Source organism: Falco punctatus, assembly GCF_963210335.1.
Source record: "Falco punctatus genome assembly, contig: scaffold_31, whole genome shotgun sequence".
NCBI lineage: Eukaryota > Metazoa > Chordata > Aves > Falconiformes > Falconidae > Falco > Falco punctatus.
In genome coordinates, this window is record NW_027660132.1 from 1134521 (window position 1) to 1151915 (window position 17395).

At 49.9% G+C, this 17395-nt stretch overlaps 1 protein-coding gene across 1 annotated transcript; it reads right to left on the reverse strand.

Annotated features, from left to right (window-relative positions):
* Nucleotides 1-558: 558 nt before the first annotated feature.
* On the reverse strand, nt 559-3736 carry LOC308057878 (ribosome-binding protein 1-like; the record flags this gene model as incomplete). The annotated part of the gene is made up of 5 exons (XM_080411900.1): nt 559-805; nt 1142-1294; nt 2307-2429; nt 2655-2803; nt 3349-3736. The coding sequence occupies 5 exons, from the start codon at nt 3734-3736 to the stop codon at nt 683-685; spliced, it is 936 nt and encodes a 311-aa protein (XP_080268026.1). The 3' UTR covers nt 559-682.
* Between the last annotated feature and the right edge of the window lie 13659 nt (nt 3737-17395).

The window sequence follows — 17395 nt, forward strand, 5'->3', positions numbered from 1 at the left end:
CTCAACGGTTGTGTTGGCCTGCTTCTCGGACACGCCTGGTCCTTCAGGGATGGGGTGGAAGGAGCTGACACATCAATTTCAAAAGCTCCGTTTCCATCACAGGAGACATTCCTTTCTCATGAAATAGAAGACGCAAGGATCTGTGTTCCCAGACACAGGAGGAAGCACTCTAAGCAGCTGGAGTCTGCTCTGTAATTAATTGACCACTGTTAATCACCAGCCATTTCAGACTTTCTACAAAAACAGAGTGCCAAATTCTTCCCCCTAGCTCCTGGTTGCTCTGTATGCACCAGGCAGGTCTCGGTTCTCTGCAGCACCGCTCCCATCAAAGAGCCAGCGACATTTCTTCTGAAGTTGGTGAGCACAAGCTCTCCGAAGTGTGGAGAAATGCTGCAGCGCCTTCTGGTCCCCTCTGCCCCCTCCGCTAGCATCAGCACAGGTGACTCCAAAGCAGAGAGGGCTTCCCCTGCCCTTCCACTTGGGAAAAGCATCCTTGTTTCCCCTGCCAGGCCCACAAAAGCCATTTGGCAATCTCTTCCTCACTCCCTCCTTTACCTCCAGCTAGCTGGGGCGTCTGTAGAAGCACCCTCAAGAAAGGGGGTGGCCAATCATGATGGACAGCCACCCCCAGGGCTTGCCAGAGGGCGGCCCCAGGCTCTGCCCCCCACCCCCACCCCTAGTCTTACTTGCTCTCCATCTGACTTCTGATCTGGCAGAAGGCATCGCTCAGGATGGAGTTCTCCTGCTGCAGGCGAGCCAGCTGCGTGTCAGGGCCATTCTCCAGCTGCTCCTGCAGGGTGCGGATCTAGGGAGAGACCAACAGGGGTTAATGCCGCCGCTGCCAGCCCCTCAGCTCTCCCCTGAGGAGCCCACTCCATGGGCAAGAGGGACTGGCAAGGAAGCCACAGCGAGGTGTCTGCTGATGCTGACAGCCCCTGCGGCTGCTGCATCCCGTGAGGATGCTCCCACATCCCTCTTCTAGCGTGAGCACCACGGCTCAGGAGCACTGCGGGGCTCTCGCCCCTCCCCGAGGCTCTGGTCCCCTCGTCCACCTCGGTCTTCTCCAAAAGACCAGGCAGCTGCCACCGAGGGCCAGCCGGCAGCCAGCGGAGGACGCTGCAGAGCACCGCGTGGGGCTCACCTTGCCCTGCAGCTGCTGCGTTTCGCTGACATGGTCCTGGTAGCTGGCCTGCATGCGTGCCTGCACCGCTGCCATCTCCTGCTCGCGGGCCAGCAGCTGCTCCTTCAGCTTGCCCTCCAGGGTTGTCGCCTTGGCCCGCTCGGCCGCCAGCTCCTTCGAGGAGAGAAGCCACCCGGTCAGTTTCAGCGTAGGAACTTCCCTGCTTTAAGGGGACTCGAACCAAGTGGCCTCCTAGCTCAGAAGACTTTAAGAAGTGTAACCCTTTCGGCGCTGCCCCCAGGCCCAGCTACACCGTCCGCACTTACATTTCCTCCTGCATTAAGCTTTGGGCTCAGTGGCCACTGGATGCCACTGTTGTTCCACATTGGGCCAGCTAAGAGACAGGAGTGAGGGCCTGGAATTTTATTCCCCTCCCCGGCCCCAGGATCAACATCATCACATCAAGTTTGCGGCAAAGCAGGAAAACTAAAAAAAGAAAACACCCCCACAAATGAAACACAGACTCCCCCTCCGCCCCCTGCCAAGGCAGGGATGCTCTCTTGGCCGGCTGGGTGATGCCGTGCCGCTGCCCTGGGCTGCCTGCACAGGCCGGGGTTTAGCGCAGCACTCAGTGCACAGGGTGGCTTCGCCCTCTCCTCTCCTGCCTGCAGGCAGATGGACCTGCTGCAGCAGGGTCCTGGCGGCTGCGGGGCAGGAGGTGCTGAGCACGACGCGCCGGGGGTCCCTTCTAACTTCAACACCCAACGAGAGGTGGAGGCAAGGGGCTGAGTCAGGCAAGGCGGCTGTAAATAGGATCAGGCTCCTTAAAAAGCGACTGTTCAACACCTTCTCAGCTCAGGGGCTCTGGCAAGAGATGAGAAGGGCTTTACTGTCCTCCATAGAGCAGCAGAAAGCTGCAGTCTCTTACGGGCACGGCTTTAGCCCGCTCCTGCTGCGGCTGCCAACAGGGCACGTGCCTCCCCGGGCTGGATCAGGCCCAGGAGAGGAGCTCAGGTGGGCATCTCCTCCCCTTTTTGGGGAGAAAACAGCAAATGGATGAAGGGCCCAGAGAACCCCTGGGCTTCACCTCCAAGGGCGGGTAAGACGCGGGGAGAGGGAGGCACACGGCGAGCCGTGAGGCGCAGAGCCTGTGCCAGGGGTGCCGGGAGGGCTGCGCGGCACTTACCTGACTCAGCTCCTCCACCTTGTTTCTGGCAGCGGCTGCAGCCTCCTGCTTAGTGGCGAGCTGCTTCTCCTTCTCCTCCAGCTGGCGTTTCAGGACAGTGACAGGGTCACCCTTCTGCTTGGCCTGCCGGCACAGGGTGGCACATCAGCGGGGACCACCACCTCCGCATCCAACCCCTCCACCCCACACGCACAGGGTCCTGCCCTCTGCTCCAGGGGAAAATTCAGCTCCCGTCTCTAAGGCTGACCCTCGGGGGACAGCCTGCCCGAAAACGGGCTGCCTTCGCCCCTCCGCACCCCCGGAGGCTTGGCCCAGCCCTGGTGGACACGACGCTGCTGGCAGCCCTACCGCGTGCCAGGTGTCCTGGACGATGCCCGCTTTCTCCGTCAGGATCTCGATGAGCTGCTGGGCCTCCCCCTCACTGAACACCATGCTGCTGACTGTGGACACAAGCGTCTTGTAGGGCAGGTAGAGGGGCCCATCCGAGTCCGCAGGTGCTGGGGAGGAGAGAGGAGGGGTTGGGAGCGCTTGAGCCAACGGCAGGGCTGAGTAGCATCACCTCAGTTGACTTCAACCCCATAACTGCCATTTCACGCCAGCAACCGCCCAGATTTCCACAGCCAAGTTTGATACCTCTCTAACTGAAAGCAACGTGACGAGTGCTGGGGACGGCACCCACCACAGACAAGTGTTCCCTGAGCCAGCTGCCACCTCTGCCTGGCTCTGCTACTGCTCCTGCCGCCCTGCCACCGCCCTCCATCACACTGAGCGATTCCAGACGGAGCTGGGCACGCTTTGCTAATGCCAGGGAGCAGAGACATGGTGGGCATCAGAAGCTGGACTCCATCGTGACACAGCCTCGCTGGGGGACTGTCGCTCCATGCAGCGGTGCCAGTGATGCAGAGCAGCAAGGTCATCTCCTGCCTTTCACCAGGTAGGTTCGTTCCAGCTCTTTGCTAAGGGAACGAGATGACTCCAGCCCTTCTCCGATCCCTCTGCCGGCTTACCCGACGGGGATATATGCAGAGGAACTTGGCCTTACCTGGCTCGCTCTTCTTCTTGGATGCAGCCACCTTCTTGACAGGTCCATTATGCTTCTGCTCCTCATGGGCTGGAAGAACATTGCTTTTCTTTATGGTGACAGAGCTGACCACTGGAGCACTTTGGTGCGCCTCTGGGACCTGTCCATTAGGTTTCTCTTGATTTTTCTTTCCTTCTCCTTTTTTCTCAACAGCTTCCTCTTTCTTCTTTTTCTCTTTTTCCTTCTGCTGAGTCTTCTTAAGCCCTTTGCCTTGCTTGGCCAAGGCTTCCTCAGAAGGACGGAGGACCTTCTCCACGAAGGTGAACACCAGGAAGATCCCAATGGCCGATACCAGCATCAAACCTCCAAAGAGCACAACCTTCAGCATCTGAGGGTCATAGACACCCATCCTGCCTTATTCTTCTGTGCCTGCAAGACACCAGAACAACAGTTGCAGGAGCGGTCTGCAAACTGGGACCATGCGCGGCAATCAGTTAGCTGAGGGGAATTTGCTCGAGCTTGTCTAGACAACAATTTAACATGATGAGGCATGTTTGCAGAGCACAGGGGGGTGGGAGACGGATGGCGCCAAGGATGGCGCCAAGGAAAGGTAACACCTTGCTGTTGATTGCTGGTAGTTAACCACCAATCAGGGATTGCCTGGTATGCAGTGCTTAGCTTCAAGAACCAATTAGTTTGAAATGCGCAGCTTTTGAAAGTGTTTATAAACTCGTGTTTCTGTACAATAAACTGACATTTGCTTGCATCAAGCTGCGTCCCGTCTCTTCATTCGCCGCAAATTGGTGACCCCGACGTGATCCGTTTAAGGATCTATAGTGAAGGGCTCTCGAATCGCCTATCTGAGCGACATGCAGCGAATCCCACAGAACTTTGAATGATCTGCTGAAAGGAAGCAGGAGCCGGCCAGAAATCCCTCCGGAGCTGAGAGGTGAGCTGTGGGAAATCCGTAACGGGGAATCAGGCTTCGTCCCCAGAAGGAGACGTTTACGAGCTTATGAAAGGTCTTCTTAATAAACATAAGAAAAATATCTCTGGGCAAGACCTTAAAGCAATGCTCAAGTGGGTGCAAGTAAATATGCCCGCAGTGACTGCATCTACAATTTTTACGCGGGAACTTTGGGACGACACAGGGGTGAAATTATGGGATTCTGCGACAAAAGGCAATATTGAGTCCCACCGTCTGCTTTCTTCATGGAGAGTTATTTTTGAGACTATGAAAGCAGAGGAAGGAGAGGAGGAGGAATCTCAAGCTCCTATAGCTCTTTCCTTATCAGCCTCTAAGTCACAGTGCTCTAGACCCCTGGGTGTCAATGCAGTGGGGTATCCGCCAGAAGAAGATCCTTTTGACGCAGGACCGATAGACTGTGAAAAAGAACCTGATTTATACCCTCCTGATCTACGTGATGTGTGGACAAAAATAAAGAAACAAGCCTTAAAGGAGGGGGATTTAGAAATGGCTAAAACTATAGTTGCTCCGGTCTTGTATTCTCAGGGTCGGGCAGGGGGAGCACGATGGGAGCCTCTTTCTTTTTCGGTTGTTAAAAAACTGCGCCGCACAGTCACAGAACATGGTATTTCTTCTCCCTATTTTATAAGTCTGTTATCTTCTGTGTTTGATACTTATATCATGACTCCTCATGATTTGAAATCTTTAGCACGATTGCTATTAACCCCGACTCAGTATACGTTGTGGGAGTCGCATTGGAAAGGAGGATTGCAAGCACTCCTGCTCACGTATGTTAATCATAATGATCCTGTATTAGCTGCACTGACAATAGAACATCTTACGGGCACCGGTGCACATGTTGATCCGGTAACACGGGCTCAACACTGCCCCCGTGCGACTCTCGAGGCAATTAGAGAAGAGGCGAAAAAGGCTTTTTTCCAGGTTCCTGACGTACAAAAGCCACAAAAAGCCTTTACTAACATCACTCAGGAGTCTCGAGAACCTTATATGCAGTTTATTGATAGACTAAAACAGGCTTTGGAACGTCAAGTAGATAATGCGGAAGCTCGGGATATATTGCTAACAAAACTAGCTGTTGAAAATGCTAATGCTGATTGTAAAAGGCTACTGAAGTCTCTTCCCAACCCAAACCCCACTCTGGTGGAAATGGTGGAAGCATGTAACCGAATCGGTACGGTTGACCACAAGTTTGAAGCTATGGCTGCTGCTTTTGCAGCGATGTGTGGTGTGGGGAATTGCTATGGTTGTGGTAAGCCTGGTCATCTAAAGAGAAATTGTCTTGCTCGGGCTGCGGGGAATAAACAACAACCTCCTGGTCCTGGAGTTTGTCCGACATGTCAGAAAGGGCGTGATTATGCTAATCGATGTCGATCTAAGTATGATTTCCAGGGACAACCGATACAGGGAAACCGACCGCGGAGCGCGGGGCAGCGACGCGCGCAGACACAAGTGCCACAGCTGACATTTCAACAAGCTCGGAGAGAAGCACCGACACCTCAAGTCTCTGTCCAGCAACCTCAGGCAGCGCTGGATTGGACCTGGCAACCTCACACACAGTAACGTTGCTCGATTCCTCGGTTCATTTATTATCAACAAATGTCAAAGGATCATTACCCCCTGATACACAAGCTCTGTTAATTGGTAGATCTTCCACAACATTGTCTGGTCTATTTGTTTTACCAGGTGTTATTGACTCTGACAGTGTGGACGAAATCAAAATCATGGCATGGACTCCATTTCCACCCTGTACGATACCTCAAGGTAGTAGAATAGCGCAATTGATTCTGATCCCGGCAGGGGTAAGCTCTCTTACCACTGATCACCCTCTGCAGAGGAGAGGAGGTTTTGGTTCTACAGGGTTGCCTCACATTTTGTGGGTACAATCTATTTCTCCACAGCGACCTATGTATCAGTGTACCCTTATTTACAATGACCAACAAATAGCACTAAATGGGATCATTGACACTGGAGCTGATGTCACAGTAATTTCTCAAGCCAAATGGCCTCCGCAATGGCCACTGACTAATGTCTCTCAGACACTGGCTGGGATAGGGGGGACCGGTAACAGTCGTCAGAGTTTGGAACTAATTCGAATTCAAGGACCAGAGGGACATGTGGCTTCTGTTAAACCTTTTGTGCTACCTGTCCCTATGGTTTTGTGGGGACGTGATGTATTGTCACAATGGGGAATGTCCATCCGTACACATTTTTAGATGGGGCCATTGAAGTGCGTGACACCCTGAAAATAACCTGGAAAACTGATGTTCCTATTTGGGTGGATCAATGGCCCCTTCCTTTGGAAAAACTTCGTGCACTTCAAAACTTAGTCTCAGAACAACTGTCCAAAGGACATATTGTACCCTCTACCAGCCCATTGAATTCACCAGTTTTTGTTATTAAAAAACAAACTGGCAAGTGGCGCTTGCTCCATGATCTCAGAAAAATTAATGATGCTATGGAAGATATGGGAGCCCTCCAACCTGGTCTCCCGTCTCCAACTATGATCCCTCGAGATTGGCATCTAACTGTCATAGATCTTAAAGATTGTTTTTTCAGTATCCCATTGCATATAGATGATACCCCAAAATTTGCCTTTTCCATTCCAAGCATCAACATGCAAGCTCCATTGCAGAGATATCAGTGGGTTGGACTGCCACAAGGTATGAAAAATAGCCCTACAATGTGTCAATGGTACGTTGCAAAAATACTCAGTCCTGTCCGAAATGCTATGCCTACTGTGTTATTGTATCATTATATGGATGACCTTTTAGTGGCAGCACAACATCACGAAGTCATGGAGAAAGCTGTAGCCCTTGTCACAGATGCCGTGAATTCGGCAGGTCTCTGTATAGCACCAGAAAAGGTCCAGAAGTTTCCCCCTTGGAAATATCTGGGCTGGCGAATAAGAGCACACACTATTGTTCCTCAACCATTGCAGATCAATACCAATGTAAGAAACCTGCATGATGCACAAAAATTACTGGGAACAATAAATTGGGTTCGACCATTATTGGGAATTTCTAATACAGACTTGGGTCCTTTGTTTGACCTACTAAAAGGGGACACTAATCTTTGTTCTCCACGTAGTCTTAACTCTGAAGCAGATACATCTTTACAAAAGGTTGCCTCAGCTATCGCTTCTCGACAGGCCCACCGATGGGCTCCTGAACTACCTTTTTACTTGATTATTTTAAACCCTGCACGACAGCCTCATGCCCTGATATTTCAATGGGACCTTCAGAACTCAGACCCCCTGTTAATTATTGAATGGATCTTTTTACCTAACCAGTCTACAAAAACTATTTTGACACAACATGAAATGTTTGCCTCTCTGATTGTTAAAGCTAGATCACGCCTGTTAACCTTATCAGGGAAGGATTTTGTCTGTATTTGTCTACCAATAACAACAGTATACTTACAATGGCTTTATCAGCAATCAGACACCTTTGCTATGGCACTTGCTGACTATACAGGTCAAATAACTTCCCATCCACCTTCACACAAACTGTTTAACATTGACTTTCGTCTGATGTTAAAACCCAGAAGAAGCGAACAACCCTTACAGGCACTTACTGTCTTTACAGATGGATCAGGCAAATCACATAAATCTGTTCTTCTATGGTGGGATGATCAACGGAGACAATGGGATTCGGACATAGAGACAGTCTCCGGTTCACCTCAAATAGTAGAACTGAATGCAGTTGTTCGTGTTTTCCGAAAATGGAACGTACCACTCAATCTTGTTACTGATTCTGCTTATGTTGCAGGTATTGTTACACGAGCTGAAGCTTCTGTGCTGCGAAATGTTTCACATTCACAACTTTTTACCCTGTTACAGGAACTTATTTTCCTTTTGGACTCTCGATCTGCACCTTATTTTGTTATGCATATTAGGTCTCATACCTCACTACCTGGTTTTCTTGCAGAAGGTAACCGACGAGCTGATCTATTGACGTGACCAGTTCAAGTACTGCCAGACCGTATTGCACAAGCTAAACTGAGTCACTCCTTTTTCCATCAAAATGCTGGAGCTCTTAAACGACAGTTTGACCTTACTTCTCACCAAGCATCAAATATTATTGCTGTCTGTCCTGATTGTCAAAAACATTCTTTCCCATCAATTGCTGCAGGAGTTAACCCTAGAGGATTACAAAGCCTACAATTATGGCAAACAGATGTCACACATTATTCTGAATTTGGTAACCTTAAATATATCCACTCTTCCATTGATACATTTTCAGGTGCCTTGTTTGCCTCTTGTCACACAGGGGAAAAGGCACGAGATGTTCGTAGACATTTAATGCGTGCTTTTGCTACATTGGGTATTCCCTTAAAGATAAAGACAGATAATGGTCCAGCTTATGTTTCAACAACTATAAAAACCTTTTTTGCCCTATGGGGCATAACTCATATTACTGGCATTCCTCATTCCCCCACCGGTCAATCTCTCATTGAACGGTCTCATCAGTCTCTAAAACGTTTATTACAACAACAAAAAGGGGGAATGGGAATGGCTATTCCGGAGGAACGGTTACAGAAAGCATTGTATGTTTTTAATTTTTTGAATTGTTCTTTAATAGATAACAACCCACCGATAGTTCGACATTTCACTGCAAATGCCTCCTTCGAGGCACGGGTTAAAGCCCCAGTATTGGTCTGAGATCCAGAAACAGGTAAAATTATGGGACCATATCCTCTTGTTACATGGGGAAAAGGTTATGCTTGTGTCTCTACAGAAAAAGGACCTAGATGGATCCCAGCGAAGAATGTAAGACCTTTCCGTGAACCTTTACCGCAGACAACTGATAGCGACACTGACCCTACAGAATGAAATAAAAACTGTGTGAGGATTACTGTTTTGCATTAATGTTAGATACCCAAAATCAGGACATAGAATATAGATTTCGCTTTTTACAGCGCCTAGAACGAACACTATCACCCTGGATCAAACCACTTAACAAAGGTAATACTCTTGGACTAAGCATGGGAACAGGACAACTCACAGGACAACTCGGACAATGATTCCATTGACACTGATGAGGGGAATGGAGGATTCATAATGAGAGAACAACTAGGTATTGTGAAGGAGAATAGGAAAGATAAACATGATTATTTAGTGTTTAATAGGTGTCTGCACAGTTGTAGAGATATATAGCTATGTAACTACATGAATGATTCCTGCCCTGAGCCTGGTGGCGCATACAGCTGCGGTTTGTGTCCTGGCTCAGAGATGTAAATAGGGGCTTCTCTGTTATGGTAAAGTGTCTCTCTTTGCATAAAAAAGAGGGAATGAAGGGAATGACCCCAGAGGTATGTTCAGAGAAGGCATGCTATGTTTCGGACTTTTTGACTGAACCAGTTCTTGTTTGGTGTGCCCTTCCACCTATGTATAATATTAATCCAAAAGAAGATGATATTGTTTACACTTTGTCGATAATTGTTTTTCTGTAGATGTTAAAGTAGTAGGAGGCTATGATGGGAACGTGTCGCAGCGGTTCTTATCTTACCCAGAGTAACAGCAGGGAAAGCATTAAAGAGTTAAATCACCTTGTTTGGTAGGCAGTTAAGAATGTGAGTCAAAATTGCCACTGTTTTTTGTTGTTGGTTCAGGGACATGGCTGTGAGGATTTTGATGGTATGTGCTGCGTGGATTTTAGGCGCCCCATTGCAGCAACATGTTATCAAAATCTGAGAAAATTTCAGCCTTTTTGGCATTCATTCAATCAATTGGCAGTATTGTTTGTTTGCTATTACCTTGGTTGCTGTCATGTTTGCAAGGGCCCTGCAGAACATGGCAAACCTGGTCCTAGCTGTTCAAAAACAAAAAGGGGAAATTGTAAAATTGTACGGAACAAAGACAGTGGGTTATTTTGACACTGATAATATGTCTCAGTTTTTTATTTGTTCTATTACTTATACCTTGTTTTTACTTGTTCGGTTTCAAAGGTTCTTTTTGTGCAACAGGAAGGGGGAGATGCAGGAGCGGTCTGCAAACTGGGACCACGCGCGGCAATCAGTTAGCTGACGGGAATTTGCTCGAGCTTGTCTAGACAACAATTAACATGATGAGGCATGTTTGCAGAGCACAGGGGAGTGGGAGACGGATGGCGCCAAGGATGGCGCCAAGGAAAGGTAACACCTTGCTGTTGATTGCTGGTAGTTAACCACCAATCAGGGATTGCCTGGTATGCAGTGCTTAGCTTCAAGAACCAATTAGTTTGAAATGCGCAGCTTTTGAAAGTGTTTATAAACTCGTGTTTCTGTACAATAAACTGACATTTGCTTGCATCAAGCTGCGTCCCGTCTCTTCATTCGCCGCAAACAGTGGGGAAAACAAAGAGGCGCAACGGCCTCTCTGTGAGCAGCGAGTTTCCCATGTCCATCTGTGTTGTGTGGGCAACCTGCTGACACCCCCCGCCCCCTCCCAGGTTTGCGCTCCTCCGCTGCGCTGCCTGCACACAGTGCTCCAGCCACACCGCAGGGGCTGCTTGCACTGGCTGCAGCAAGCTCCAGAAGAACCAAAGAGGGGGAAGAAAAAAGCAGGGATGCAATCAGAGACAGCCACGAGCAAAGTGCCCATGACATGTCCAATGGGACGCTTTTGCACAACCCTGGGCAATACCTGCAGCCCTGCGGCAGTAAGAGAGCCCGTTTCCAGACTGCCTGGTACAGTTTGGACAAGACCTGGGCTCTCCCTGGGCCACCTGGCCTTATCTCTCCACCCATAGTGCATCCAGGGTCTCAGTTTTGGAATAAAACACCCCCCTGGAAGGGGAAAGCATGCACGGGAGAGCTTTCCCCAGCTTTGCAACAGCCCTGGCCGCCTCCTTTTGCCACCCGCAGCTTGCAGCACTGCTGGCCTCTGCCCAGCCTGGCAGGGAGGACACACAGTGACCACATCCCACTGGGTCGCTGCTCCCAGCCTCCAGTGATGAGAACCACCCCAGCAATGATGCTACAGACGCCACACAGAGAACCAAGACGCTACCATCTCCTTGCAATGCAAACACCAGGAAAAGGCCTAAGTTCAAGCCAAAAAAAAGCAAAAGCATGGTCATTAACCATCTCATCTCCCCAGCAGATGCCCACAGGAAGAAACGAGACTTGCAAAGGGAGCACTGGATGTGGTGCTTCTCTTTCCACCTCTGCTGTTAACTGGCGGGCATCCGTTCCCACCCTCCTCTCCACGCTCAGGTTCTCCACCCATAACACACGGAGCCACAACGGAGACTGTACTGCCTGGTCTGAGACCTGGCAGGCAGGGTGCAACCCCACGCGGAGGAAGATGCTGCTGCCTCCACTCTTCTTAATCGCTAACCGAACCCCGTCCCGAGTCTGGAAGCCAGTCTCTTCCCCGCTGTCCCACTCGTGCGTTTCCCCCATGGGCATCACCTCCATGTGGCTCAAAACTCCCCCCCCCCCCCCCCCCCCCCCCCCCCGATGCTGCAGTCAGGCAGTTCATCTGCGCAGGGGCACTCCCCAGGAGGTGCCAGGCTGCGCTTTCTTGTGATCAATGCATCAAGCCCTCGGCTATCAGAAGTTCCCATCCCCGCGCTTAACTGTAAACATCATTGAATTTCCTCTTTAAGAGGTTGTGGGCTGGGGACGGAGGGAGTGGCTGGAAAGGGAGGAGGCAAAAATAAGAATAAAACTAAGGAGATCAGCATCTTTTCAAAACCTCAGTGCTCACAGGGAGAGACCTCAGAGCCTTTCCCTTTCTCACAGCCGACAGCGGCGAACTCACTCACAGCCGAATCTGCACTGGTGCAGCCAGGGGGTGACAGTGCAATGGAAACGTCGTCTCCAACCCCCAGGGGGGTTGTTGAGGGCTGTTTCAATCAGCAGCCCAGCTCTCCCTGCCCGCCTCGCCAAGCATCCCAGACAAAGCAGCAGAGAGCCGGCAGGCGGGCAGGCTGCCAACGCCAGCTGGAACCAGCCTCCCTCCGGCAGGACCAACTTTCTACACCAGGGCACCGCGCGAGATCCCAGCTGATACTACAGGCATCGCTATCCTGGTCCATCCCAGTCGTTTGGGATTTCAGCGGCCTCAGCCGGCTCCATCCCAGCACAGCTGGTGCCAGCCCCCTCCCTCCTGACAACGCAGCATCACTTTGGGATGGTCCCCATCGGGACAGAGGGATTATTCCTAACCTGCAGGGTGAAAAGGGATGGATTTCCTCTTCCGGGCAGGAAACAGAAATGAGGGTCCAGAGAACATGTACCCACGTCCTTCTGCTGGCTTTAGGGCCAGACCAATGTGCCCCGGAGCTGACCGGGGCGGAGCTGAGCACCCTGCATTCCTCACCTAGCAACCCCAACAATGCGCTGGTACCAACAGAGCTGCTGACCTCACACTGCCACCACGTCAGACTTAGATCAAAATTCACCACACCAGCTTAGGGCAAGGGCGTCACTGACGGCTGGCAAATGCTCTCCAGCCCCGTCAGCTGCTCCCGCCACCTCCCAAAGCAGCTGGATGCTGGATTGGCCTTTGGTTTTTGGTTGTGGATGGCTGGGTTTTTTGAGATACTAGTGAGAGATGAGAACTTCATAAGTGAAATGCCCCGTGATGCAGCTCAAATGAGCTCTGGCTAAAACTTACACTGTCTGACTGAATTTTAGAGGCACTAGAACTGTGCGCAGGACAAGAGCAGGTTTTGCAGTGTCTGTGACACCATAGCTGTACCATGCAGAGCAGCACATCTGCACCATACAGGCTAGAAACCATTAGATTCCTTCTAGAGCTGCTGCTGTGGCAGAGGACGTTCAAGCCTGTGTCTGTTGAAAGACATGATCTCAAACATCCTGTGCAACAGTAGTAATTAACAATGCGCTTGATTTAGAGATGTGGTTGTGATTACTCATTTCAAAGGGCATTGCATCTCCACGTGGAGAAGCAAAGTTCTGTTCAGCCTGTCAGACACCGTTAACCAAGGAGTAAACATGTTGCTGCAGCATTCAGAGATTTCATGCTCAGTCGGCTTGGCTTGTAGCCAGGGAGCGCTGACCCCCTTCAGTTCCTCCTGCTGCACTGGGCCAAAATCTCACAGCCTGCAAGACAGACAGGATCGTTGTGCAGCAGTGCCAGCCTTCACACGACAGCTGGCCAGTGGACTCGAACTAGCCAGGGAGGCTGTGCTGCACAGGTGGAAGTTAAAAAAAAAAAAGAAATCCTGAAGAAATTCAGCTTTTCTCCACATCAGACGGGCTTGGGTTGGGCTCCCTGATCTCCAAAAAAAGAATCCATTGTTGATCCCTTGGAGCAGCAAAGCCTTTCTGGTCTCTACAGCCCAGATTCTCACTCTGATTCTTCCACCCACCTCTCCAGAGCCAGCGGGAGCTGAGTCAGCCATTGGAGCCTGCCTGCGTGTAGCTTCCTCACCCGCCATACCCAGGGTAGCCCTAGAAAGGAGAGATGCGCTCCTGAGAGAGCCTGCAGTGAAAAGGGGAACAGTCTGAGCACGGATGTAGTGAAAACGTTCTCCCCGGTATTTCTGCATTGCTATTTGGCGTGTAGCCAGAGGTCTGCTCTGACACATGTCAGAGAAAACCATCCAAATGCCTAAGCCAAGGCAGGGCTTACCTGCTTGGTGACCCGATTGCCTCTTCTAATGTTACTACCAAGTACATTTGATTGATTACTAGCATGCTGGAATACCACATTGAGTGTTTTGCCTCTTTTTTTAGGCATAAAGCATGAATGCCAAGCAAATGGGCCAGAGGACCTGCCCCGAGCTTGCACTGCTGAGAAGCCAGGAGGCTCCCTGGTCGTAGCTTTTGAAGCAAGTCCCTTGTAGATGTCATGCAGTGCCACAACTCTACAGGCATTCCATGTTTTAATAGATCAGTTATGTAAAGCAACCACTCTAGGCAAGGGTTTCACTAACTGCAGGGAAGCTGTCTGGTAGAATAAAGCACATTTTGGAGATGTAGCTCGTATGTACAAATGACCCTCAACAAATCAAATCTAAGGATTTCTCTTGGTTTATTAGTATTTGCATTGGTTGTCCAGCAGCCCAATACTGTCCCCAATGGATTAACACTAAAGGTCTCCAAAAATGTTGGTCCAAAGCTGCAAAGTGTCAATGTATCATGGGATGAAAGGGGGGGGTGGGGGGTGGGGGGGTGAGAACAAACTGGTTCCTGTTCTTAATTTTCTTTGTTGTAAAAAGCAAAATTCAGTCAGTCTTTTTGAGGCTGCTGGTCAAATGGCCAAACTCAGAAACAGTTTCCCCTGTAACCACTTTATACAAAACTGAAAACCTGTAGTGAAAGTTAGGCTAAAACAACCTGTTGGCACAAAAACTGGGTTAAATTCTTAGTGCTAGCAGTTGCAGAGCAGTACTAATAAAGGCTAATCCTGAAATGAAACAGACATAAAATAGACACATTTTTCTGGAGAAATAGTCCTAATCCACTCTTGTAAACTCACGGTGCAGTAATAATATTTAAAGGTTCACTTGTTCTAGAGGTTCAATGTTCTTGTTATGAAGTGCCTTGAGTTCTCCTTCAGCCTGAGGGATTCTATCAACTACTTTTCTGTTGACATAGTTTAATTTAGAACTACCTTCGTTTCTCTAATACACACTTACTAGTGGGTCAGATGCTTCTGAGGCTTCTACAAATGCAGATACTTCTATCAGAGTGCTCCAGTTCTATGGGTAGTACAGTGAAAAGAAACCACATCTCAAAAAGTGGTATTCTCAGCCTCAGGCTTTGGTCACTTGGTCCATTTGTTCATAATCACTATTGATCTAACTTGGTAGAACCAATCAGCCTGACTAATATGGCTTGATCTGGGCTTTTTGTCTGTTAGCTTCTTTACTTCTGTAGAAATGCATGGAAATATCACCTAGACAGTCTGACCTGAAATTGAAATGCCTTTTGTATGGGGGGTAGAGAACATTCCTGTGCCAGCTCCAGAGATCTTAAAAGGCTTCCACGTTTCACCGGTGGTTGCTTAAAGCTGTTTCCTTTGTGCTGTGTGTACATGGGAGTTGCATAGAGTTTTCCTCTATGTCTGTAGAGAAGAAGAAAAAAGAAAAAAACAAAACAAACCCCTTAGCCTCCCATGCGTTACTGGGATATGTTCTGTGCGTGCCAAATTCAAGTAGCCTAAATAAATGGGCTTTCCCTTCCCTGGGTCAGTGAGTGATTCCTCTGCAGCCTGCGGATTAGCCCTCCTGCAGCGGGGCCAGCGCTGCCGGCTGAGCGTGCCAGTGCCCCGCGTCAGCCGGGGGCTCGGGAGGCTGGTAAGTGCCTGCTGCAGCTGCCGCACGGGAGAAAGGATGGGGGTACGGGGCGGGGGGAGCAGGCTGGAAGTAAGAGCTGGTGGAGGTGGATGGAGCGGGGCGCGGGGAAGCAGGTTCACCTGCCTGCTGAGTGACAGCCAGCCTGCCGCGGGCTCTAGCTCCCTGGCAGCGCCTGCTCTCGGCCCGGGGTGCTTCAGACCCAAACGTCCACGCCTTGGGGAGCTTCCTGGGAAACTTGTTGCAGTCCGAGCAGGAGAAACCCTGCACATGTCAGTCACTTCCCCTGTGAGAACGGGGCGGGGGCTTTCTCTGGCCGGCCGCTGGAGCCCAGGCGCTTCCAGGCCGCCCCCTCCCCTGAGCTCTGGGCAGCTGTGTGGGGACAGAGCGGCACTGTCCCCACCGCTCCCGGCACAGCAGCGGGCTGCGCTGGCTTAGCCGCAGGGCCAGGGAAATGATGGTCCGTGACCTCTCGCAGCATGTGCCCTCTCTGGCCACACTGCGCGGTTCAAACCTTGAATTCAAAGGCAGGCGGTGACGGACTGCTCTGACTTGGCACCCACACAGGTCACAGCGTTGGGAGCACAAGGGTTTCCGATGCAAAGAGACCCACCAGAGCGAAGCTTTGTGACTTTCAAGAAAAGCAAAGTGGCCTGGTTTGAGCTGGGGCTTTTCGCTTGTGTTTCAGTCAGCTCTGAGCTCACCCAAAAGCGGCTCGTCGTCGTCCTCATCAAGGGCTCCTCCTTGCCGAGGTGTCTGCAGGACCGGTCTCTGTCCAAAGTCCAGGTTGAGAAGGAAATGTGGTGACACAGCGGGACTGGTGCTGCCTGACAAACAACGGGAACTCTGAACAGTGAATGCTGTACCACTTATCTAAAGGATGACACACCTATGTTTAGTTAAAAGTCGGGAGATGTCCGAGGACCCTTATTGCCACATGACGGATGCACAGACTGCTAAGTCCTTGGGTTGGTTATCTTAAGAAGGGACATTCTGTCTTAGATTCCTGTTGTACATGCAACGTGGCGAAGACAAAGACTTTAAACATGGCCGTTGATGAATAGAGTCTGGGCAGAGACAACTCCTCAAGGACAATTGCGCAGGCACAAGATATGTAAATGAATTCTCAGAATTGTAATGAATATGTAAGCAATTTCTTGGAAAACTAATGAATAGGTCTGAGTAGCTTGTATAAAGGGGGGACTGAAAAGTCCCCTCAGGGTGCATGACTTTGGTGGAGCGATCCCCCATGCACCCAGCGCTGCCGAATAAAGATAACCTCCGCTCGCCTGCATACTGCTGACTGATTCTTCAAATCACCCTCTCCTGACAAAGGGCATATTAACTTAATGAAAAGGAAAACACCAACTGCACGGAGATCACTAAAATCACCTAGAAAAGGGAGTAGTAGCAAACCGCCAGTTCCTACTTTTCTTTTCTAGGTGGCCATTTCCTACAAAAGTAACTGCTTTTTCCAGTCTGCTTCTCTTTCTGGTTTTGAAGATGCATTTTGCCTCAGTATTGACAAGGAAATCACAGGAATTTGGATGGTTTTTTTTTTTCTTTTTTTTTTTCCCTTTTCTTTTTTTTAGAGCAGGCAATAAATTTGAACCTCCATCATGAGCTTAGTGTTTTCTAAGAAGAAATTTTCTTCACTTTTTGAGAAGCAGTGGACTACTCACTATGGCTTTCACCACTGAGGAAACTACTTCAACTACCACAGTATTAGAAAACCTAAGACACTTACATAGTACTACAAATAAGAATTAAAGATTACTTCCTTAGCTTACCCTTTCATTGGCATTTTAATAATTTTGAGCTCTCCCCAGAT